The sequence below is a fragment of the Phocoena phocoena genome, chromosome 7, assembly GCF_963924675.1.
Source record: "Phocoena phocoena chromosome 7, mPhoPho1.1, whole genome shotgun sequence".
Classification (NCBI taxonomy): domain Eukaryota; kingdom Metazoa; phylum Chordata; class Mammalia; order Artiodactyla; family Phocoenidae; genus Phocoena; species Phocoena phocoena.
The window spans coordinates 88146626-88173168 of NC_089225.1; the positions used below are offsets into that span (position 1 = coordinate 88146626).

Here is a 26543-nt window from a genome sequence, read left to right on the forward strand (position 1 = left end):
CAATGATTTGGCCACATTATAACTGCTGATCTGAAGCAGTTTCCCTCCATAACATTCTGGGGCAGCAGACACAGAGGGCCAACTGAGGAGTCCTCATCAGAAGCTTGTAGAATGGAAAGGGCTTAGAGATGGTAGGAAACAATGTAAGTGGAGCCAGCTGCCCCAGGGCATGGGGTGGAAGCTGTGATGCCAGGACAGGCAAAATCACTGAGTCACTGATATCCCGAGACTCAGTCGCTCATAAAAGTGACTACTCATTTGTACCAAAGGGGACTGACATACCAAGACTGAATTTTATGTGGCAAACTTTACCCAATATAAATTTTCAAATGCTTTAAAAAAAAAAAAAAAAAGGTTTGTGTGAAAGCCAATTAGGGAAAATGTATTCTTCCACTGAAATCAGGTAAATTTCATTTTTAAAGATTATCATTATGCAAAGAAATTTATGTAAAAGTCCAAGGTTCATAAGGCTACCCTATCCTTTAAAATATCACATTAAATGAAACAGACAATTTTGTGGCAGAAGCAGAGACTCCATAAGCTAGTGTACTTATAGTGAAAGGAGACATTCAATCCTGGCCTTAAAGAACAAAACTGTTATGAATTCATTTTTCATAAATCTCTCAAGTCTAGCTTTGATGTGTCAAATGAAAGTAAAGAGCAAAGGTACATGACAACTTGTCTGATATACTGAAGACAGAGATGCTAATGTATATGGAATTGAGCATGATACTTGGTGCTTTCTCAAATACCTTCCCATTTAATCCTCCAAGCAACCCACACAGATAAGACTCACTTCCACTCTTGCCCAGGACGTCATGGCTAGTAAGTGGCTTATCCAGAATTTAAATCCAAATCTAACTCCCTACAAACAGCCTCACTGCATCCCTAAAGTTATATGTTATTTAGGCTTTTACTGTGGGACAATGAATGTGAAGTGATCTTCTAATGAGAGTTTGTTGGTTACAAGCCACTGGACTGATTTCCTTTTTATCCAAACCACTCCCATGTAAATAATTCATTCGTTTATAATGTATTTATTTATAATTATTATGTATTTATAATTCACTCATTTACAATTTATTTATTATGTGTCCCACCTCTATTTGGGTATGAACTGAGACCACCTGCCATACACAGTTCTGTAGCAAACGAGGATCTCTTGTCTTCTAGCATTATCATTGGAAGCCCATGCACTGGTACACTGTCTGAACTTAGCCAGCCATGATCCTCTAAGTGTCACTTGCCTGGCACATCTCTGGGACTTGTAATGTAGATGGACTGCAGGCTCATAGGTCCTAAACAGAGACTTGGAGTGCATACAGCTCACAGTACCCAGACGGGACTGGGTTTTGCCAGACGTTCTTTTTTGGCGTTGCCTGGCTAAGGGCCAGACAAATACTACAGAGAAGCTACTCTTCCACTGAAGCATTTAAAGTTTTTGTTGTTTTTGTTGTTCTCTGATTAGTCAAAGTTTTCAGAATAGAAAGTACTGTTTCTTTGAAATATTATAGATCAGAAGCAAGACTCTGGGCTGTTTTCACATTTTGGCACTTGCAAAAAAGAGCAACAAGCAACAAGAAAGAGGAAGCCGAAATCTTCAAAAGGTTAAAACACCCACGGGGTATTACCTTTAAACTATCAGCTCTCAGCTTTAAATTCTTTAGTTTTGAACTGTAGTCTGCTCTACTTCCCAGCACATGTTGAAAAGCAGAGAGGCAAATATGTCATTTTCACTAATTGATTGTCCATGCAATCTGTTGAAAGTATTAGAAGTTTTAGGAGGAACTTGTGTCCATAGGGAGTCTACAGCCTCAGGAGTCACTAGAGGAAATATGAATGGCTGGGGCTTGTGACAAGCCCAGGACTTAGGATTCAGCCAGCATTGTAGGCCACATCTCAGCCAGTTGTCTGCTCAGCTGAGAAAACATGCTGAGTTGAACTAAGAATATCAAAGGTAATTTTAGGTTTCTTCTATCCCATGTTATAATAAGCATCCTGGCTGAGAAAGTTCTGAGCACCCATCCAGAAACAACTTCCATTGAACAATCAGTAAATAATGTGCTCGAAAGATTAAAAGTATTCTCCTTTCAAAATGTTATTTTAGCATCCTTATGATTCCAGGTTCATTTCCAGCTGTCAGTACTCAGTTTGCTGAAAATAAGTTATTGCCCTAAAAACACAGTGCATTTTCAAATTATTGCTGTAATTTTGTCAACTCAAATTTTGATAGAAATAAAAATTATATAGATAGTACAAATTTTGAAAATCACAAAATTCTAAAATTATTTCTCTGTATAAGTAAATAAATAGTGATTAGCAAATTTAGTAACCTGCCATGTAGGCCTGAGGTGTAGCGTCTGCACGACATCAGCAGCCAGATATTGTTCTTTGTCATCATCCTTGAGGCTCATTGAAATATGCAAGAATCCAAGTGGTAAGCAAACTGATCTACACTCGTGTAGCTAAGGAAGTATATTTAAATAATGCAGATTTCTAAGCCAAGACACAGGAAAGGAGAGAAGTGAGAGCAGTTCCTTTGGCATTCCAATGAGAAATATGCAATGAGGTGTTTGAGGTATAAAAACAGTCAGAAGCCAGTAGTGCAAGTGAAACTGCATTGAATAAAATACTGATGAATCTGAAGCCAACTCAGTAGAAATTCTCAGCTAATTGTAATCTCTATTAAGCTTTCAGAAGAGAAGCAGAACACAAGAAAACAACTGTATATTGCTAGGTACTTTCTAAAACTTTCTAATATTTTCACAGTCATGCAAATGAGAACCAGGGTTTAAAAAGATGCCTAGGAGTTTGCATCCGAAGAAAAAGCTGTGCCAACTGTGCTCCCCTAAGCAAGACAGGAAAGAAAGATAATGCACTCTAGATTTTTCTTAACAGGACTGAAATTAAAAATTACTTTCTGGTTGAAGTCATTAACTAAAAATTAAATCAACCAAAATGCTAACCACGTGAGCATACTGGATAATTAAGGTTGTACGTCAACAGGACGGATTTCCCCCATAATTGTGCAGGCATCAGAGCCTAACAGCTTTCCTCTTTTTTAACTTATAAATATATTGATAAAAGCATGAGGAAAATTTATGTACTTGAAAGAATTTCTTCTAACAAATGTATTTGTTTGATAGTGCTTTGTTTCTATTCCAGTGTCCTGTTGTTGTTTTAACTTGTTTGAGGGGAATGTAAAGATAATTTCTATTATACAGTGGGGATGTCAGAGCATTTGATTCATTTAGATCAATGGCAAGATTCCTGAAGGGATAGCTGAAATGCAGCGGCTACTGAAGCATGAGACTTCACTGTCTCCCATCCTCCATCCTGCTCTGCTGCTTCCATGGCCCCGTGTCCTCGTGCAGGTGTCTGTCTCGTCTGTCCGATCTTGTGTCTGTCTTGTCCAGTTTTTCCTGCAGTTTCTTCCTGTGTGTCTGTTTGTAGATGAAGGGGCTGAGGATCAAGTGGGTCCTCTACACAGGTTGCCCAGCCACGAACCTTCCGCCAGTGGGGAGAGGCGTAGGCTCCTAGCCCCCTCCACCATCTCGGTGTCTGTGCCTGATGATGACCCTTCCAATTCCGATGGGGAGTACTATGAGAATCCTTTGTTCAGTTCACAGTGGACTACCTCTAGTGTGCTCCCCAGTGTCCCAGCGCAGAGTGCAGAGGCCCACTTAGACCAGGAGAAAGGTGAACCAAGCATGGTCCCCTTTTGCTCCCCCTCCCCTGCCTGCAACTCTGACCACATGCATCGTACTAAGTGTGCCTTCATGTGTGGAGTGGGAGGGACAGGAGCCTGCTTTCTCCATATGAAAGTGAAGTCCCTATATAGCTCAGTCCATCCAAATGCCTCAACAATTTATGTCTAAGAAGCCTTATTTGAGACATGTGAGTACTTCCTTTTTATTTCACGGCTTCTGAGAAGGAAGCAAAAAAAGTTCAAATAAAGTATGACTTCTTTCTGCCCCTTGCAAATAAATCAGTGGGGGAAGAATATATTCTCTTACCCAAACCAAAGAACATGAACTTTAATATAATTTTATCCTCTTGGATACGTACTATTTCCAGGACCAGACTTCAATAGAGTTAGGTTTCTTTTTAGTGCTATGTTAATGTGATAGCTCTTTAAAAGAGAAAGGTCTGTTTAGGGTAGAATAAATGTTATGGAATGAATTTATTTCTCCAAATCACTTAATCATCTACAGAAACTACAGAGGCTTCCCTAGGTGACCTAAATCTTGCTTCAAATAAGTAGAAGTGAGCTAAAATGAGGGAAATGCTCCAAAGCTTTTGTCATTCCAGTCTCATGAAGGTGGAGACCCTATGTATCGTTGGCTCTGGTGAGGATAAAATAAGTGGGCAGTGGGCTGCAATTTATCTCATTCTAACAAGGTAGTTTTATAAGGAAAAAAAATAGAGCTCAATTTTTTTTTGCTTAGGTGAAGAAGTTATTTTCAAATGAGGAAAGATAACTTGCTTAAATGAAGAGTTTATTTTTATATGGCACAATATTTAATATAAGGGCAGAGAGTTCCAAGGCAAGAGCACCAGTGGCTCAGACACTCTGGTGGAGAAATATAACCCATATTGAGTACAGCTAAGTGAACTTAAAACAATTCAGAAAACGATGTGAATTTTTAAATAAAGAACAGGTGTGGAAATAAACATGATTTAGACAAAATGAGAAAATGGAAAGCTAAAAAATTACATGATTTGGAAAACATGTAAATTAAGTTGATAAGATTTCATCCAGTAAGGTGCTATATTAAAGCAGCTATATTAAAAGTCTCTTAGCTTTAATCAAAATGTCTAATTCTATGGCATTATAAAAATTGCCTTAATAATGAGTTAGAATCTGAATGCTTAAAATGTTACTGACATAATTTAAATTACAACAATGAAAGTTTCTGAGTGCTAAATGTGAGAAAATAGAAGTAGTCTTCTTTTTTTCCCCCCTAAGGATTTTAATATTTCTCAAAAAATTTCTTTCCATCTGTAGTCTTTCTCATAGGTCCATTTAAACAATGTATAATCGTTTCATAGGAATTTCATAAGAGTCATTCATCTGCAGAACTAGAAAACAGCTTATATATTTCCCTCTAACTTCTTTTTTTTGTATATAGAAATTTATTTATTTATTATTTTTGGCTGCATTGGGTCTCCGTTGCTGCGTGTAGGCTTTTTCTTGTTGTGGCGAGCAGGGGATACTCTTCTATGCGGTGCGCGGGCTTCTCATTGTGGTGGCTTCTCTTGTGAAGCATGGGCTCTAGGCCTGCAGGCTTCAGTAGTTATGGCTCATGGGCTCAGTAGTTGTGGCCCACGGGCTCTAGAGAGCCCCTTGGCTTGGTAGTTGTGGCTCGCGAGTTCTAGAGATCAGGCTCAGTAGTTGTGGCGCATGGGCTTAGTTGCTCCACGGCATGTGGGATCTTCCCAGACCAGGGCTCGAACCCGTGTCCCCTGCATCGGCAGGCGGATTCTTAACCACTGTGCCACCAACGAAGTCCCTCCCTCTAATTTCGTAAGCAATAAAATGGGATTTATTTTACTGACATTTGAAGTGTAAATGAGAAACAAATGAACACGATAATTCATGGCCTTCATAAATTTGTTTTTTACGTTTTAATTGTTAACATTCTTCTGTGTGATATACATCTTTGGGGAGGATATTTTGGCAGTTTTGTTTCCACTCTATCTTTCCTTGGTGGTTTTGTTTTGAATTGCAGAAATGAGGCTTTATGATATGCACATTTTCTTTCTTCAGTGTCAAAGAGAACTATACAAGAACTATATTACTGATATTTCAGTGGTTTGAACAATCTGATAACAGTCATGTCCCAGAGGTAGACTTCTCTAAATAGTAGTGAAATTAACTCTTACCTGGACCTTATTTTTCAAAATATTTTACTTACTTCTTGAAAATTTTTACATACTCCAGTCATATAATGCAATGAAGGTAAAATTAAGTTTGGTAGTCTTTGGCCTTAAAAATACTAAATAAATTATATTTTAAAGAGTTTTGATGGATTTCATGATAAAGCTGATAATAAGGTAGTTGACTGGATATTATTTTGAGACCAGGCTTTTTATTCCCAAAGATTTCTTTAGCGAAGTTTGCGTGTTTTAAATTAAGTAACCAGAAATCCATATGTAGGGGCTTCCTGCATTGGAGAAAACAGCACATGTCTAACAAATTTAAAGGTTTGTTTCAGCACATCAATGCTTCTATCTTTTCACAACCATCTGTTATCTGGCAGTACCATGTCTTATTTCCAGCCAGATTTCCACATTGTGTACAACTTACTGCCATTTCCACTGAGGGTAATAGTGCAATAAAACCCTTTCAGCTCTCAAGTTTTAAAATAAAGAGCCTTTTCATGAGACTGTAAAAGGCATCATGATTTGCAGATTATGCATAATAATTTTCCAAGCAATACATAATGTCCATTGCATTAGGATATTAATTTGCACATCCAAATGGTAAAAGAGGTTCTCGTGAGGTCAATACAATCGAGCTGAAAGTGTTCCTTGAATAATGTTTCTGTTGTTTCATGTATGTTTCTGTGGTCATGATGTCAACATCTTTTTCCTCCCTAAGAAGAAGAAATGCTAGCGAGTCCAATGGCCGAGGAAGAGAAACCTGCCACTCTTCCTGGGAAAGAGTGTGAGGCTGCCAAGGCCTCAGACCAGCCCAAGGGCCTCAGTGAGGGCCAAGTGGAGTCTAGTGCGGAGGCCCAAATAGCTCCTGAAGAGAGCGCCCCAGCAGGGACCCCACAGGAGAAAAGTATAAAAGAGGTCGCGGAGGTGTCTCCAGAAGTAAAAACCCCTTCCTCTGCCGGGGAAGGTGTGTCTTTCTTAGGATTTGCATGTGTTTTGTTGCAAAAGATAGATCTCTCCAGCAGCTTACCAACCTGATGCCTTTCCAATGCTATTCCATCGCTGGGTCTTCTCATGATCCCAAAACCACTGTTTGAGACTTACCAAGCAGAGAGTGTGGCTTGTGCAGGTGCTGTGTGGCAGCTTGATTTTCCACTGCTGCAGCTGATTCCTGGTTTTACTTTGCCATGATACAATACGCTTTGCAGCCAGGCTGATGACACTATGTGAGCTTTTTTCCGCCCCCGCTCTTCATCTCAAATGTTTGCCAGTCACATTGCTAATACATGTATATTTTTATTTTTATTTTGGGGGACAGCAATTCATATGCTTTTCTTTCAGACTGTAGAGACGGATTTTGGCACATACAGGCTTAAACGGTAGAATCGTTTTTGTTTGCAACCGCAGTGTGCTATATTTTTTTATGCTTCAGTGAATACTGGTTTGGTTTCCTTGAAAGCGCCTGCTGATGCTTCTCATATCATTTCCTTTCCATGGCAGCCAACTCCTTTGATAATCACCATATCTCCTGAGTTTTCATTCATCTAATCTTTATTAGAAAGTTCGTATAGTATTTCTTTTCTATTGTGACAACAAGACACACAAGTATATAAGGTAATAATCATCCATTCACTTGCTCTTCAGGAGATGACTGAGTTTTATTCTCCAGATAATTTCATTTAGCCCTATTCACCACAGTGAAATAACTATGACCTTAAAATACAATTGAGACTCTGAAGCCTTTTGGATTGGTGAACAAATAAAAATTAAAAAGAGCCATTTAATCTCTGTGAAGCATCTCTAAAGCCAATACCGGTCAGTGCTTCGCCAGTTGGTCACATTCCAGAGAATGAGGTCATGACCAAGGAGAGAAAGAATTTTAATAGTTGACTCTTTAAAATTTTGTTAGTCACATGACTTCCCAGTATTATCAGTATAATTCAGATTTTCTTACATCTACCATACAGAGTAAGTAATGATTAGGACTGAAGAATTTTGATATGTGATAGAAATTGACTTGTCAATATTTAGGTCATATCATATAAAGTCAGTAATAATCATTTATTTGTATCACCGAAATTTAATCTCAGATGACTTCTAAAAATTTATTCTAGTAACCTTTCAGTGCCCCCAAAATTGGTCCTGGAACTTGTCAATCCAGTTAACTGAGTTTATTTAACACATATAACTATAACTTAATTGTCCTTCTGCCCATGGCCTGCAAATTCACTTGCAAATTAGAAAACAAAAGAAAAAGGTCAGTAGAAATCAATTCTTTCCCATATTTAGATTACTATATAGATTCTTTTTACCTTAATGTAAGTACTTATTCAATATTCTTTAATTTGTAATTTTATCTGTAGAAGGCACATGAAATTTTTTTTCTACTACAGTATACATCACATACTGTTTAGAGAGACCAAACAAAGGAAAAAAGAGTATTCAAAATATACTCTTTTTACAATTTATGTACACATTAATTCACAACGGGAGTTCATTTTAGCAATCATACAAATATATCTCAGTCCTGACATTTTCATATTGATTTTTAAATGAGTAGCATGCTTGCATGTTTCATAGTTTTTCTTTATACCCTACCATTCATTTGCCATTTCAAAATACAATTTTAAGCTTACTGCCTGAAAGCACTTGCCTATTATTTGTTTAAAAATCAACCCAATTACTTCAGGTTTGCTTACAGCCTCGAAGATGGAGTTTCATGATCAACAGGAATTGACTCCCTCTCCAGCCGAGCCATTAGACAAGGAGGAAAAGGAGTCAGAGGAAGAAAGTAAGCCTGGTGAAGACCTTAAACATGCTGCCTTAGTTTCTCAGCCTGAGACAACTAAAACTTCCCCTGATAAAAAGGACATGCAAGACACAGAAGAAGAAAAAGTACCTCCCACTCTGTTTGGGCATACTCTGGGTGCCAGCCTAGAAGACACAAAACAGAAGACAGAACCGAGCCTAGTGGTACCTGGTATTGGCCTTCCCACAGAGCCTTCAGCTGCAAAAGAGCAAAAGGACTGGTTCATCCAAATGCCAATAGAAGCAAAAAAGGACGAGTGGGGTTTAGTTGCTCCAGTATCTCCTGGCCCCCTAACACCCATGAAGGAAAAAGACGTACTTGAGGATATCCCAAAATGGGAAGGGAAACAATTTGATTCTCCCATGCCAAGTCCCTTTCAGGGTGGAAGCTTCACTCTTCCTTTTGATGTCACAAAGAATGACATTGTTGCAGCAGCATCACCCTTTGCCCCCGCCCTATTACAGCCAGATGACAAAAAATCTTTGGAAGAAACTGGTAGCCCAGAGACTGCCAAAGATAGTTCTAAAGTTGAAGAGCCCCATATGGATCAACCTGACAAAATGGCAGAAGCGCCAGCCTCAGAGGCAGTTACATCACCCAAAGATGCTCACATTTCGATTGTGGAAGACTATGTTCCGGAGAAAGGTTTAGGAGAAGAGAAAGGGGCAATAAAGCAAGAGAGTGTGCAGATAAAAGAGACTCCCACCTTCAGTGAGCAGGTATCTATGCTTACTGAAAAGGAACCTCACCTGAAGCTTGAAGAACAAACAACCATTTCTGACGAAGAAGCTGTGTCAAAAGAGAGTGAAGCCCCAAAATTGGCAGATGAAGAAACAGGTGTAATTCAGCCCTCCACAGAGCACACTTACTCCAAAGAAGAACCGAAAGGCCAGGAGCTTCCCACAGATATATTAAAACAGGACTCATTCCCTGTAAGTTTGGAGCAAGCAGTTACCGATTCAGCCGTGACCTCTAAGACACCAGAAAAAGTCATGACTGAACCAGCTGCACTAAGTGAAAAGAGTGCCACCCAGGAGCTTTTTGAAGAAAAAGTTGCAGACAAAGATAACGTTGAGGGAGTTGGAGCTGTAACATCAGCTGAGCTTGACATGCCATTTTATGAAGATAAGTCAGGAATGTCCAAGTACTTTGAAACATCTGCCTTGAAAGAAGAAGTGACAAAAAGTATCCAGCCAGGCAGTGATTACTATGAACTGAGTGACACAAGAGAAGGTGCCCAAGAGTCTTTTGATACCGTATCTTCCATGTATAAAAACGGCGACAAGGCACTTACGGCAGAGAAAGACTCCCAGCCCAGTGCTGTAGCACAAGAAGGAGGCTACAGCACTCTTGCACAGAGTTATCCATCTGACTTACCTGAAGAACCCATTTCTCCTCAAGAAAGAATGTTCACTATTGATCCAAAAGTGTATGGGGAGAAACGGGATCTCCACAGTAAGAATAAGGATGATTTGACACTGAGCAGGAGTTTAGGACTTGGTGGTAGGTCTGCAATAGAGCAAAGAAGCATGTCAATCAATTTGCCCATGTCCTGCCTGGATTCCATAGCCCTTGGATTTAACTTTGGTCGGGGGCATGATCTTTCTCCCCTTGCTTCTGATATTCTAACCAACACTAGTGGAAGTATGGACGAAGGAGATGATTACCTTCCGGCCACGACACCTGCAGTGGACAAAGCCCCTTGCTTCCCAACAGGAAGCAAAGAAGAAAAAGAACAGATAAAGGGGGAAAAAGCTACTGGAGAGGAAAACACCCAAGTCGAGCCATCGTGTGAGTCACCTTTCCTAGCCAAAGATTATTACAAAAATGGTACTGTCATGGCACCTGACCTGCCTGAGATGCTAGACCTGGCAGGCACAAGGTCAAGATTAGCTTCCATGAGTGCAGATGCTGAGGTTGCCAGGAGAAAATCAGTCCCATCAGAGACTGTGGTGGAGGAGAGTAGTACTGGCTTCCCCCCTGTCACTGATGAAAACCACGTCATCGTTAAGACTGACAGTCAGCTCGAAGACCTGGGCTACTGTGTGTTCAATAAATACACAGTCCCACTCCCATCACCTGTTCAAGACAGTGAGAATTTATCTGGGGAGAGTGGTTCCTTTTATGAAGGCACTGATGATAAAGCACGAAGAGATTTGGTCACGGATCTTTCATTGATTGAAGTCAAACTGGCAGCTGCTGGAAGAGTCAAAGATGAACTCAGTGCTGAGAAAGAAGCATCCCCGCCTATCTCTGGTGACAGATCAGGACTGAGTAGGGAGTTTGATCAGGAGAAGAAAGCGAATGATAAGCTGGATACTTTACTAGAAAAAAGTGAAGAACATGCCGATTCAAAAGAACATGCCAAGGAAACAGAAGAGGCTGGTGATAAAGTTGAAACTTTTGGATTAGGAGTAACCCATGAGCAAGCTTCAGCCAAAGAACTGACAGTCTCAAAAGATGCATCACCTCTCACGGCTGAGAAAGCAGAGAAAGGTCTTAGTTCCGTGCCAGAGGTAGCTGAAGTAGAACCATCCCAAAAAGCTGAACCAGAGCTGGATTTTGCTGCAAAGAAAGCTGACCAGGGTCAGTTAGATGTTAAAATCAGTGACTTTGGACAGATGGCCTCAGGGCTACACATAGATGCTGGAAAGGCAGCAGAGCTTAAACTCAAGGCTACCCAGGACCTCGCCCCCTCATCCACAGCACCTCAGGAGGCAGATGCGTTTATGGGTGTTGAGTCTGGCCACGTGAAAGAAGGCACAAAAGTTAGTGAAACAGAAGTCAAGGAGAAGGTGGCCAAGCCTGACCTGGTGCACCAGGAGGCTGTAGACAAAGAGGAGTCCTATGAGTCCAGCGGTGAGCATGAAAGCCTCACCATGGAGTCCTTGAAAGCTGATGAGGGCAAGAAGGAAATTTCCCCAGAATCTTCTCTAATTCAAGACGAGATTGCCATCAAATTGTCTGTGGAAATACCCTGTGCACCTGCTGTTTCAGAGGTTGATTTAGCCGCAGATGAGAGAGCTGACGTCCAGATGGAACTTATTCAGCTGCCAAAAGAAGAAAACAAGGAGACCCCAGATATATCTATCACGCCCTCTGATGTTACAGAACCGTTGCCTGAAGCCACTGGAGCTGAACCAGCAGAGGCTGAGAATGAGGAAGAAGAGATAGAAGCCCGGGGAGATTATGATAAACTGCTCTTCCGCTCAGACACCCTTCAGATTACTGACCTGGGTGTCCCAGGTGTCAGGGAGGAATTTGTGGAGACCTGCCCTGGTGAACACAAGGGAGTGATTGAGTCCGTTGTAACCATCGAGGATGATTTCATCACTGTCGTGCAAACCACAACTGATGAGGGGGAGTCGGGTTCCCACAGTGTGCGTTTTGCAGCCTTAGAGCAGCCTGAGGTAGAAAGGAGACCATCCCCCCGTGCTGAAGAAGAGCTTGAAATAGAAGAGGCAGCTGAAGCCCAGGCTGAACCCAAGGATGGCTCCCCAGAAGCTCCGGCTTCCCCTGAGAGAGAAGAGGTTGGGCTCTCAGAATATAAGACAGAAACCTATGACGATTACAAAGACGAGACCACCATTGACGACTCCATCATGGATGCTGACAGCCTCTGGGTGGACACTCAAGGTGTGCATTATCTTTTTAAATTTTCTACTCCCAAATAAAATCCAGTAACCTAGTGGAATTTTTTTTTTCATTTTTAAACATTTTAAAATGACCCTTTATCTCTTGATTTTGCATTTTTTAAAATAGATGAAGGATTTTGTACATTTGTTACTAATGTTTTCGTTGTTGTTGTTGTCATGGTTTGCTTTGATCCACAGATGATGATAGGAGCATCATGACAGAACAGTTAGAAACTATTCCTAAAGAGGAGAAAGCTGAAAAGGAAGCTCGGAGACCATCTCTTGAGAAACATAGAAAAGAAAAGCCTTTTAAAACCGGGAGAGGCAGAATTTCCACTCCTGAAAGAAAAATAGCTAAAAAGGAACCTAGCACAGTCTCCAGAGATGAAGTGAGAAGGAAAAAAGGTTCATTTAACAATCACTTCTTTAAAAAATGTTTTTGAAGTAATTCATTATTACTCTTTTGTAGAAGAAACTGCCTAACCATGGTAACTAATTATTGATGAAATTTCATTCGGTTTTGCTCCAAGTGTTTATTTTTTCCTGATGGTATGCTTTCTGTGTTTTCTTATTCATAGCAGTTTATAAGAAGGCTGAACTTGCTAAAAAAACAGAAGTTCAGGCCCACTCTCCCTCCAGGAAATTCATTTTAAAACCTGCTATCAAATATACTAGACCAACTCATCTCTCCTGTGTTAAGCGGAAAACGACAGGTGACTGTTCAATTCTGCAATGTGGCTGGCAAACATGGACGTGTATTTTTTTTATCTCATTACTGTAGCAGCTTCGTTTTGTTTTTCTTCCAAGAATCTCAGCAGTCATGAACAATTTCGCTATTAAGTGTCTTGTATCATTATTCTTTTTTTTTTTTCCCTCCCTGCAGAAGAGGTCATGACCATCTGTTTCTTTGTCATGCTCAGACTTAACAGTGATTGTATCTTGGCATTGTGCTCTAGTGTCACGTTCTGGGGATTCCTATTTTCATTCTGTGTTTTTGGTTAGACGATGGCGATGAATATAACCGTGGTATGCATTCTCATTATTTTGCTTATTTATCTCCCTCATGCTTAAAAACCCATATGTATTTGTCCTATTTTCTATATTGTTATTGCCAAATCTGTTACTGATGTTGATGAATTTACTGAGAACCACCAAGAATGCATAGTGATTTTGAGATGGAAAATGAAAAGCAAATCTGGGGTGAAATTGTGGTTGAAAAATTACTTTGCTTTTGGATGAAAGAAAAAAATAGAAAAGTAAATTGTCTGGTATTCCCACCAGAGTTATTTTTCATATCCAAAATTAGCCAGGCTTTCTGGTGTTACTACATTTCTTAGCTGACATTTTGTCCTTGGGATTTTCTTAAATGTGTTGAATCCAAACTGCTAAATTCCCCTACATAACGTAGTATTCAAAAATTTAATAACTTTAAAATTTAATAAACCCCTTCCCTCCCAATATCTTAGAATTTAGGTTTATTTCTATTTTCCTACCTTCTTATTGTTCTGTCTTCTTCAGATATACTTGTTTTTTACTGTTTAAAAAAGTAGTGGAATGAAGGAGTGAAACATGTTACAAATCATCACAAAAGACCATACATAATATCTATAATGTAAATTCTATTCCTAAATTTCAGTGCAAAGTATTTATTTTAAATGTATAATTATATTAGGATACTCTTCATTTAGAATATATTTTATTTTAGCATTGATTAAATGGCACACTTGCAGTCTACAAAAGAAGGCATCAGAGTTCTTAAGTCAGAAAGGAATATTTCCCAATCCATTATACATTAGAAGTGCCTTTATATGAATCTTTGGGTGGCTTTAAAGGGTTAGGAGCAGCATTAACCCTTGTAAGAAAAAAAATCAAGGTTGATGGTTTCATGATAGCCACTAAAAATTTCAAGTGTTTTTCATTTGTGTTCTTCATATAGGAAATATCTCATGAGCATCCTTCAAGAACTAGTATGTAAGGCAGGATTTGAAAGTAGAAGACATAATTATATACACACCTTGATGATGAAGGTTTATTAGAATGAGGGGTTCCTCTAAGTTAAGACTTAGGAATTAACATGACATCTCTAAATCTTTTAGTGCATCTTACTTAGTACATTTTCATTAAACTTGGAATTTTTCTTCTAGTTAGAAAAATGCTTGCACAGGCAGAATCTCTTGGTTGGGGCATAAAAGCCCTATACGCCACCTAAAAAGATGAAAAATATATTAGGATCGTACAATTTCAGAGGAAATGTCAAATGGTTTGGTGAAGTACCTGCATGTCATTAGTATTCAATATGCCACACTGAGAATAACTTGCCTTTTTATTTCATTCATTAAAGGAAAGTTAAGATCTTTGGACTAATTAGGATCTTCCTTTTTTATTCAAATATTAAGATACTCAAACAGAAAGCATATACCAAAGATGAGTTTCATTGACTTAAAGCAAAGTATATATGTCGCAGAAAAAATGAGCTATATTGTAGAAATAGTAAAGAGGCATAATTTGCACTGCTTCTTTAAAAAAAAAAAATTAGTTTCAGAGTCTGCGAATAATCTTACTAGCCAGTCCTAAATAGCACAGAACATATTGTGGACTGTTACTATTTTTGTGTTAGAACTGCACATGGCATAAGAAACCTTTTTGAAACTCATTTGGAGTGCTTATAAGGATAAGTATTTTTTTTTCCAGAGGATTTCTCTCTTGTGAAAGAAAATTAAGGTGGAAGTAAACACACAAGTTTATGCCTTTTATTTTCTTAGCCCAATTGTTAAATAGGGACAGTTTCCCCAAACACAAAGGGTTGTGTTCAATCGTGAAAGATATTTAAGTCAAGTCAGGTAAGTCATCAGCAGAAATTATGCTAGAGATGATGGAGTTTAAAATTGAAACCAGAAGTATAAAACAGCAGCAAGAGAAACAACAGTAACAGATGTGGTAATAATTTCATACAGGAAGTGCATGTGTAGAACATGGTCTATTTTACTGAACTTAAAATTCTTCTCATGTTTTCTCTTCTTGACAAGCCATTTTTCTTCCCTTCCCTTCTCATGTGGTCCGTTTCACGTCAAACAAGTGTGTCATTCATATTGTGAAATGAAGGGGTGCAGAGGGAAAGGGGTTGGCAGACCATGACAGTTTAAAATATAAAATGCAGAAATATCTGTAGATATGACAGTGGCTACATAAAGAAGGTTTGGGAATCTCTTGTGAGTATTCTTATGTGACGCTCACCCTAGAAACCAATCACTCCCCTTTTCCGTAAATTCTGCAGCATTCGGATTACTGTCCTATGATTTCCATTCTGAAGGATCAATAGTAATTTAAGGGTACATTGGTAACAGATAGAAAATCACTTGGTGTGCTTACCTGTGCTTTGGTAAACACTGGGTTATAGTAATTAGCACACTGTATAGTGGGAGCCACATGCTATAATGTTCTTATTATTCGGGTTTCTTCAGTTACTGAATTTGAGTCTCAAGATAAAAAAATTCGCTTTGCATTAGTCTGTTGACACAACTGAATATCCAAAAGGCATTAAAAATGCATTTATGTGGTCTTTAGCCACTAAGTGTGGGGTTGTTTTTGTCTCCTCTCTCAACAGCAGCAGGTGCTGAATCAGCTCAGGCTCCCAGTGTATTTAAACAGGCAAAGGACAAAGTGTCTGTGAGTAAAATAATTTTTTCCTTGCTCTTCATTCAACATTCCCTTTGGTATTAGTGGCAATGTTTTAATAATTTTAGATAAAATTTAAACTTTAGATGTTTACTCTTTTAAAACATTTTAGATCATTCACTCACCCAGATTGATTCTCGATGGCATTCAGTCAAGCATGTACGAATGTCTTCTGGAATGTGATGGTAGCTGGTGAGGGCAGAGCTGGGATTTAGGCTGCCTCTTTGTTAGTAAAACAAAAACATGTGAAACACCATAATGATCTGGCAAAATTGGGGGAGCCCAATTTATTTACTTTTCATAGAATCAAGATAAACCATTATAATCAACACTAAACTGTATTTTACAACACATTTTCATTGTTGTTTTACAAAATAAGAATGAGAAAATTAATGTAGATGAGAAAAATAAGTAAAAATATTTTATCTCCTTATCTAAAGATAACTGCAGTTACCATTTTGACATAAAATCTTAATTTGTTTTACACATTTATAGGTTTAATAACAAAGATGGAAACACCACATACCGGTTTTTTAATTAAACAATAAACAGATTTCCATGTCATTAAACATTCTTGTACATCATTTTAATGACTACATAATATTGCATTTTATATTTTCACAGTGATGTACTTAATCAATTTCCCATTACTTGACATTCAAACTAGTTTTCTGTTATTTTAGCAGTATTACTGTAGAAATCTTTTTGGCTACATCTATGAATGTATCCATATGCATTTCCTTAGGATAATATTCTAGTAGCAAAATCATTGTTTCAAAAAGAAAGTCCACATTTAAACTTTTTGCTGCATATTGTCAAATTGTCCTCCAGAAAGGTTCTACAGCTTATATGTCCTCCAGCTGTATACGAACATGCTTGTATTCGTTATTACTAGATATCTCTATACTTTTTCTATATTTACCAAGTTATGGAGATGAAATATTTTGTTGTTTTAATTTGGTTGTATTAATGATGTTTAGCTTCTTCTATGTTTATAAATCTTTTATATTTCTTATTTTGCAAATTTTATTTTTGTATTATTAATCATGTTTTTTAAACTTTCAAAAGACCAAAACCAACACAGAGTATTTAACTTCTTTCTCATTGAAAGAAAAAAATTAAAAGACTTATCATGGAATCCTAAAATTACAACAAATAATTTGAGTGATGAAAATTAGTAATGTATCACAATGTTCTGGGTCTTAGCCATCATGTATGATATGTAAATCACAATTCTTTGTTTAGCTTTCTAAAAACTAATAAAGTTTTAGACTTTTTATTTATTGTGAAAAATAGGAATTCATTTTCAATGACAGCCAAACCTTTTATATCATATTGCAGCCAAGGGACTTTATGTTGATTAAAAAATATATGTATATTTTATTATTATATAAATGTTTTCAGACATAGTCCTGAACTTATGGCAAGCAATAGAATCCATTTATCACTTTGGTAATTTTAGTCCTTATTTTGACCACACTGCTATTTCAAGATTTGTATCTCTTTACCTTCTGTTTCTGATGGGGAACTAGTGGGTTGTGTTGGTTAAGAGCAGGGCCATGAAACAGGCCACATCCAAGTTTTGAACATTTATTAACTATATGGTCTTTTTCTTCCTGTGCCTTAATTTTCCAAAAATAAGGGGAGGAGTAAAAATTCCTATATCATAAGTGAGCTGTAAACACTAAGTACAGTAATTTTATGAAATAATACATTCTATAGTGCTTAGAATATAGTATTTATTCAATAAACAGCAATAGTTATTATTATTATTTTTAAGTGGAAGTCTTTAGGAGCAGATACAGAAAGTTAAGTCTGAGCTTTCTCTTGGTAGGAAAGTAATTTTTAAGATTATATTGTTTGCAAAATCTTTCAGAAATTTTCAAGTCCGTTGGTCTTCAAGTAACTCAACAAGAATTAGCATTCAATGCTTACACTTGGACAGAGACCATATACATCTGACACAAAAACTAATCTTTTTCCTTGTAAATGCCCATCTCATCCTTCTGAAGAAGAGAGATTAGACCACCATTCTTTCTAACTTTTTCTCATTTAAAATCCTCCTTTTTCCTTGTAACCTCATCCTCTTCCTGTGTTTCCTAAAACCTCAAGATTAACTCAGTACATCCATCAGAACAGTTCTCTCTGATTTTTCAGTTGATCTTTATTGTGAACCTAACCTATAATCTTTCATTTCATTTGAGTTTTTTTGTTTGTTTGTTCATTTTATTTTGTTTTTGTTTTTAGCAGGAGATTAGTAGATGTCTTTCATAATTTCAGGCAATCCAATTACTCCATTTTTCTTTCCTATGCCACACTTTTGAAATTCACTAATTTGTGGGTAGCATCAGTCAAAAAAGAATGACTTGTGCTGACCCAGTTATACTTCCCACTCAGGGTGCTGGGTCTGTAAAACAAGAAGTGATTCGTGCAGTCTGTGAATACTTATGCCTCTTTGAAGTGTCTACGGAGGTTACAACTTGAGATAAAAATCTTAGTTTCAACTGCTATTTTTGTATCGGCTAAATCATATTAATTATTTGAAGATAAAAATCTCCTCGGCTTTGTCATACTTGTCTGTAGTTTTAACAGTCTCCCCTGAGACATGTGGCATGCCAGCATAGCTTTCTCCAAAAGCTGTATATATGTGTCCAACCCACTTACACTTGCTCTTGCCGACAATCTTCCCAGGGATTATCAACACCTGTGAAATAAGTCTTGTGATTTTTATGGGCAATCTAGTCAGTGTTGACTTTCATTTTTAGAATTTATAGCACATCATACAAACTGTGGTCTCTGCATAAAAATGTTATTAATTCTATGGTATAACTTGGTCCCTGGTATGCATTTGACTCATAAAATGAACTCATATATAAAATCTGCAATTTTCTGATGAAATCAGTGTAGATAATCTGAAAATACATTTTCTCAACTTAAAAGGGAACTATTTTCCATTATTAGGCCTTAAATATACTTTGTTCTAAAGTTCTTGAAATGTGATCAAAATATTGATTATATATACCATTTAAGGGCTGTGTTTATTAAAGGAACAATTCCAACAGACTCTCAAGATATTTTCCAAAAATGGTATCATTATAAGGTTTATGGCTTAATCAGAGACCTTATACATAGAATTTATAAATAATATTTTAATCTATATTCTCATTATATATGTATTCTTAAGTTAGTTCCAGTTAAAAAGATGTGTTCAATGAAAATCTCTTGTTCTCACATAATATACATCTCTATCATTGATTATAACCATTTATCATGTGTTCTTATTAAAAGCAGACATTTAATTTCTTATATGTTTACATGTTTTTTTTTTAATTTTCCTTTTACTTCATAGTTTGGTTTATTTTGTGCTTTTGTTTGTTTTCTTTCATGGCTAGAATTCTACCTTGTCAAAGATTCCTGCCTTACAGGGTAGCACAAAGTCCCCACGATGCAGCTCAGCCTGCCCTAGTACGACTAAAAGGGCTACATTTTCTGACAGTTTATTCATACAGCCCACCTCAGCGGGCTCCACAGACCGTTTACCATACTCAGAATCAGGGAACAAGGTAAGGCAGCAAGCCAATCAAAGGTGCAGAAAGGAGCATAATTTGGGAGAAGGACACAATTCAGTAAATGTATGAAAGCAAAGACTTTCAGTTCTGAAGTGTTTGACATATAAACAATAGACCTTATTAAAAACAAGTACAAATTAAGTGTTTCAATAGTTATAAATAGTCTAATCATTAAAAAATAGATGTCTTTTTGTAAGATATACAATGCATAATTAATTTATTATTTATTTGATATTTAATAAAATTTCAAATACAAAATATACTATATATGATGTTACATGTGACATATTATATATAATATTGTACCAAATTATATTATATATAATATATAGACAGTTTGGGCTCAGTTTCAGACACATCAAGATTTAATACTAACTCTGCTACCTCTCAACTCAGTGATTTTTGAAAAAATTACATAAACTGATGAAAGCTGTTTCCTCAGCTCTAAAATGCATATAACATTTTTTGTAAAAATTAAATCATAAATGGATGTAAAGTACTTAGCATTCCTGTCACGTAAGTGCACAGTATATGGTGGTTATCATTGCTAAATACTGCACATGCAGTGCCTTTCTGCCAGTCCTTTCTGATTAATACATTATCATGCTGATGAAGACTTCTCAGTTAAAATTATTAATTACCTGGAGACTACTTGAGCACATTATTTTTATCATAATGTTAGAATTTGAATTTCACAATCGATTTTTAGCACTAACTCCAAAATAATATATTTTTATAAAACCTCCAGGCAAATCTGAATTCTTTCTAAGTTTTGAAGCAGAAATGCTTATAAGTATATAAAAGTCAGTAGTGTGGATTAAAAGAAATTCATCTACCAATACAGGAGGAAACTTAGCCAGAACAATGTAATTACTTTGCATAATTAAAACGAAGATTCACAGGATCCCAACGTCGTTTTATTTTCCCCAACCAGGATGGAGTAACCAAGAGCCCAGAAAAGCGCTCTTCTCTGCCGAGACCGTCCTCCATTCTCCCTCCTCGCCGAGGCGCATCAGGAGACAGAGATGAGAACTCCTTCTCTCTCAACAGTTCTATCTCCTCTTCTGCACGGCGGACCACTAGTAGGTTTATTTTGCTTTGGCTTCGTTTTCATTCATTTTTTTTAAATCCCTTAAGTGGAGTAGCTTATAATGTACTTATATTTTATATTTGCAAATAAAATATGCATTAAAATCAGATTATATTTGTCCTAAGAATCAGAGATCCAGGCTATCAATGGGTCCAAAACCATTATTTGAGTCAAAACAACTGAGGGAGGAATACTACCTCATTATCCATTTAATAGGATTGAAATAAAGTCATTTTCAGAATATATTTTCTCTCTTGAAGTTTAAAGTAAAAAAGAAAATTCGAAAGAACTAATTAGTAGAGAAAACCAATAGTCAGGGATTTTTTTTTTTTTGGCCACACCACATGGCGTACCGAACTTCCCCAACCAGGGATAGAACCCGTGCCCTCTGCAGTGGAAGCTCCTAGTCTTAACCACTGGACCACCAGGGAAGTCCAGGGACTTTTTAAATATAAAAGCTTAACCTTTATTAGAATTACAAGTCTTAAAATCTAACTAGAAAATCAACAATCAAAATTAAGGATCCTGCTCAATTTGGTAAGAATTTGCATTCCAGTGAGGCTGTAAACATAGCATGTTCTATGCAATAGCTTCAATTTATTTTGATTTCATAACGTAATGGTCAGCAATTATCACAGTTTATGTAAAGAATATAAAAAAGTTCCAATCATTACCCACTTACGTGCTGTGTTGCTACCAAGACTATCTAGTAATTTAAATTATTTTCATAAACATGTTTCTATTACCACAAAAATACTACCATTTATTAATCACATATATGTGCTAAAATCTTAAGACACATTTTTCCATCAGTTTAATTAACAATGCTGATGGTTAGATATTAATAACCTCATTAAATCTACTGATGAGAAAACTGACCTTTTAAAGACAGTAACTTGTTCAATACTACACAGCTAGTAAGTGGCTGAATTTGGTTTTCAGCCCACTGATAAGTTCACAACCTGTCCTCTTAATGTCTTCTCTATATTTATTTAGAAGAAATAGTATGAGGGAACTGTTCTGTAGAACCACTCGGAGAATAGTATCCCTGTCATTTAAAAGCTATTACAAAATTGTGGAAACATTTGGAGAATAGCCTTTCTGTCATTTAAAATCCATTACAAAAGTGTTGGAAATTGCTACTACTATCACATTATAGTTGATTTCACCACCTATTTTCTAAGTATTTAATATAATTGCCCCACTTCAAATGTGACTATTTTGTATGACACTTAAACAGCGTTTTTTGCCTACAGTGAAAGTGTTTATTATAATTAAAGCCATTGTGTCCCACACCGTTTGGATTCATGAAGCATTAACATCCTTTGAAATACATGCTAGGCCTTTGAGATCACTCTTTTTCACCTTAGCACATGTAAAGTAGGCAAATGAACTAGCAAAGAAGACGTTTAAGAGTTAGTAATCTCCAGAGAAGAGAATTTAACTCCAAATACCTGGAGTTGGAATTGAGCATCAGCAATTACCCCAGGGATGTTGAGCCAACACAAAGGCCCGAGGGCTTCCCAAACACACCTTGAATTATGCTAGTATTTGTTGCCATGGAAGCAAAATGACACTTTCTTACGTAAATCCACATCTTTGAGCCACTGTACTCTGCCTTTTAAAAGGTATCTGTATACAAATTGCTTTTTATGTCCTGAGCCAATTCTACCTTGACTTTTTACCTTTACTTATGCTCATAAGCATACAACATTGTATTATTTGGCAATGAACATAAAGGATACTCTGATAATCTAGGACGTAGGGTCTATTTTAGCTCTACATAGCAATAGCTAAAAGGCACAGGGACAGTTAGCAGAACAAGCAGTTTGCCTCCTCCCATTTGCCTATCATCTCCTTAACCGCACACAGGAATATTCTAGCATTTTGTACAGCTGTTGAAAAGATTTGAAAGAAAGTGCTATGCAGGAAGTTCATTCAGCCCAAGAGGAGGGAAAGACATTGTCACTGAAGAGATGACAAGATAAATAAGAACATAGTGTCATAGAGTAACTCATAAATATTTTTAAGATCGTTTTGGTAATTTAATTTAATCTTCTCTATTTCAGAACTAATAAGAAACAGGCGAATTTGTCATTTTTGATGACTAGAACATAATTTATTACAATAAAAATTGATCGTATCTGTTGAACAGCAGCATTAAGAGCTTCTTAATACTTGTGTTTTTTTTCTCATTCTCCAGATATAACACAGAACCTTCCTCCTTTACTTTTTCAAAACTTAAAGCCATTTTCTGGGGGTATAGAAATAACTCTCACTTTTACACAAATGTTTCTTTTAGTAAATATTGTTATGCACATCCAGATTATTGCTTTAACTCGGTCTCCATGAAGTGAAAAATACCTCAGCACACTTGGATAAATTCTGAATCAAATTCATACCATTAAAAAAAAATATGTTAAGCTCCTGCTGTGTTCAGGCCCCATAAAAGACACCAGTGTTAGGTAGAGCGGCAAATAATACAGAGATGATCCCCTCTCCCCAAAAGACCTGAGCTATTTAAAAGTGATGACGTGATGGAGAATACATTTGAGGAGGAAATAAGTTTCTGAAGAGATTTTTCAGGACATAGTGACTGACTCAAACCAACATCAAAACCTTTCCATAAACACATGTTATAGCCCGGAATCTACAGAAAGACAAGTTGAATGTGGTTGTATTATCCTGGTCTTGAAATGTCATATTTGTGGAAAGCAATAAAAATCACTAATTTATCACTTTACTCTTCTCAAATCCCATTTCATATTGCCAGTTGAATAGTCTACCCATGTCTTGCCCTTTTACTAAAAGACCAAAAGGACACAGGGCAACTTTGCCTTGATATGTGAAAACTGTTCACTGAGAGAGGAAGTAAAATTATTCTGGTTATCCAGGAGACTGAGTCTAGACCAATGGGTAGATTTACTTTGTCTTCAGACTACAGTTATCTCAGAAGCGCTCTTGAGCTCACTCCTTGTAAATATTTAAGCAAAGATTAATAGTCTCCTTTCTCAGGAAGAACTTTCTGCACTGATGATGAATTACATCAGATGACTCTACGATACCTTTTACTTCATTAATTTTAAAATTAATGAGTTATATCTTTATCCTATACAAAATTTCCAGAAGATTCATTGATTTTACAAAGTTACATACTCAGTAGTAAAAAATAAAAATCATGCCCTTCTATAAAATATTTTAAAAAGTGAAAGAATTTGTATAATAAATGAAAACAATGTAAATCAGTGTTCTATTATTGGAATCAATGTATTATTTTAGATGAAAGATTTTTAGAGTTAAGAGAAAGTTCAACAAATATTAAGAAGCTAAATATCTTATCTGGCTTAGCATTTAGTATCATCTGGGTAAATGAACCTCAATGTCCTTACTGTTAAGTTACACATAATAAGAGCTGCCTCTACTGCGTGTGTGTACGTTTGGTTATTCACAAAAGATGTTCGGTATTCACAAAAGTGCTTTGAAATCTGTTAAGGTGTATCCTCATTTATATCATTATTCTTTCAAAAAAGCATTTGAAATGGCATTTAAGCCCACATTAAAAAAATAATGTGAGAAACATAGCATAGGAAAATGAGGGGAAATGAGTTAAATGATAAAATGAGGTTAATTTCAAGTTGAGGCAAAGAAATACACCTCACAATATCTTTATTATTAATAGACAGTGAAGGATTATTGATTTGACTCCAAACTGCAAGCTAGTAATGAAAGTATGGGAGAAAACAATCACAAGATTCACTGTGAACATATTGCTACAACACCCTACTTTTCTAAGGAAAGAAATTGTTTTGTTTTTTCTAATAAGAGCTAAGATATATTTCCTTATAAAGGAAATATTTGCAAACACAATCAGGTACAAGATTCACGGTGAATAAATTTTTATAACATCCCACTTTTCTAAGGAGAGAACTGGATTTTTTTTTTAGAGTTAAATAATTTTCTATGCAGGCCAAAAGCATGTGATCTAAATATACAATTTTATGTTGTGTATCCACCTGGATCTCGGAATAAACTTACTACACAAAAGAATGAGTGTTCTGCATGTCATTCAAAGACTCTTCAGTAAATATGAGCCCACAAAGAACGTTAAGTGCAGACTCTTTTTCCAACTAAAGGCAGATCCATATGCCTAAATGATCACACAAGAAGAAAATACTTTTGACACATTCATAATGAGAATTAAGTATAAATCAGGGGCTTCCCTGGTGGCGCAGTGCTTGAGAGTCCGCCTGCTGATGCAGGGGACACGGGTTCGTGCCCCGGTCTGGGAGGATCCCACATGCCGCGGAGCGGCTGGGCCTGTGAGCCATGGCCGCTGAGCCTGCGCGTCCGGAGCCTGTGCTCCGCAACGGGAGAGGCCACAACAGTGAGAGGCCCGCGTACCGCTAAATAAATAAATAAATAAATAGATAGATAGATAGATAAATAAATAAATAAATCAGGAAAACCCAAGTATTATCTTCACATTGATAGAATCAAAAGAATGTCACCAGTTTATGGGCCTAAAAATAAGAGGTTCTCACCTTTTCGAGCATTGTTGTAATTCACAAATATTAACCCTTTAGAAATTTAATGAATTATGAGTTCTAACAATGGATGGGAAGGGGGGTGTCTCCAGGAGAACTTTCTGACACTGTGGTTTGGGTTCTGTTTTGTTTGTTAATATAGGGTCAGAGCCAATTCGCAGAGCAGGAAAAAGTGGCACTTCAACACCCACTACCCCCGGATCAACCGCCATCACTCCTGGTACCCCACCAAGCTATTCTTCACGCACACCAGGCACTCCTGGAACCCCTAGCTACCCCAGGACCCCTCACACACCAGGAACCCCCAAGTCTGCCATCTTGGTGCCCAGTGAGAAGAAAGTTGCCATTATACGTACGCCTCCAAAATCTCCTGCTACTCCCAAGCAACTTCGGCTTATCAACCAACCACTGCCAGACCTGAAGAATGTCAAATCCAAAATTGGATCGACAGAGAACATCAAATACCAGCCTAAAGGGGGGCAGGTAAGAATCACATGTACACACGTATTTGCTGCCAAAGTAAAATCCCATTACTTATTATGTTGCCATCCTCATATTATAGGCTAACGGTTCTTAAAACAAAAGGGAGATGGAGGTTTTAAAGCATTACAGGTTATGATTTATTGCTGAGGGTATGGATCTTATCCGAGAAAGATAGCTTATGAAATATGATGGAAATCATATGGCTTGTGGTTATTACTAGATAAAAATTGATTTAACCGTATAAGAGAATCTTTTAGTTGACTACCTAACAGATCTTTTCTAAATGTATCTCTATTGCCTTGTGGATTTTAACCTAATAGATTAAAGTTACACTTCTGATATGAATTTGAGTGATCTGTTTTAGATCCTGACTGTGAGTTCCTTTGACCATCTTTTAGTAATTCCACTTTTATCGCCTTCCTTCTCCCCAAGGATTTCCTATGACATCTTCTACCATTTTCCCATGATCATTCCAAATCAGAACATTGTTCCCCAAGTTTCTTCTCTGGCTGCTATTGCCCAGACATTGCAAAGGGCAAATATTCATGTTGATAATTAATAGACAGTTCTATATGGTTCTACTGGAAAATCTATTTCAGATTAATTTTATTGAATAGGGTTCTTAGTAAAATTCTACCTACTAACTCTTAACTCCAGCTTCAGAGCAAATATTCACATATTTTTCCAACCAGAGGGCTTTGAGTTCTACCTTAACCTGAACCTTGCTTTTACACTATGTGTTTGGACAAAGCAATTAGCCTGGAAGGACTAATACAATACAAATACAAATATCATTTAATATTTCCCTTGTGATATTGATATACCCATAGTTTGACTTTTACTGTCAATGAAGAG

The 26543-nt window shown here is 37.0% G+C and overlaps 1 protein-coding gene across 29 annotated transcripts in view; it reads left to right on the top strand.

Moving 5' to 3' along the window:
* The window catches only part of MAP2 (microtubule associated protein 2), a 73168-nt gene that overhangs the window by 29456 nt on the left and 17169 nt on the right, over positions 1-26543 (top strand). For 3 of the 29 annotated variants that reach the window (XM_065880724.1, XM_065880725.1, XM_065880726.1), the window contains exons 4-6: positions 15932-15993; positions 20506-20653; positions 25348-25688. In XM_065880724.1, coding sequence (XP_065736796.1) covers positions 15932-15993; positions 20506-20653; positions 25348-25688 — 551 coding nt within the window. Of the gene's footprint in view, positions 1-6604; positions 6851-8572; positions 12329-12525; positions 12733-12905; positions 13041-15931; positions 15994-19394; positions 19566-20505; positions 20654-25347; positions 25689-26543 lie in introns of all 29 variants that reach the window. The other 26 variants (XM_065880698.1, XM_065880700.1, XM_065880704.1 and 23 more) reach the window with 20 other exon arrangements.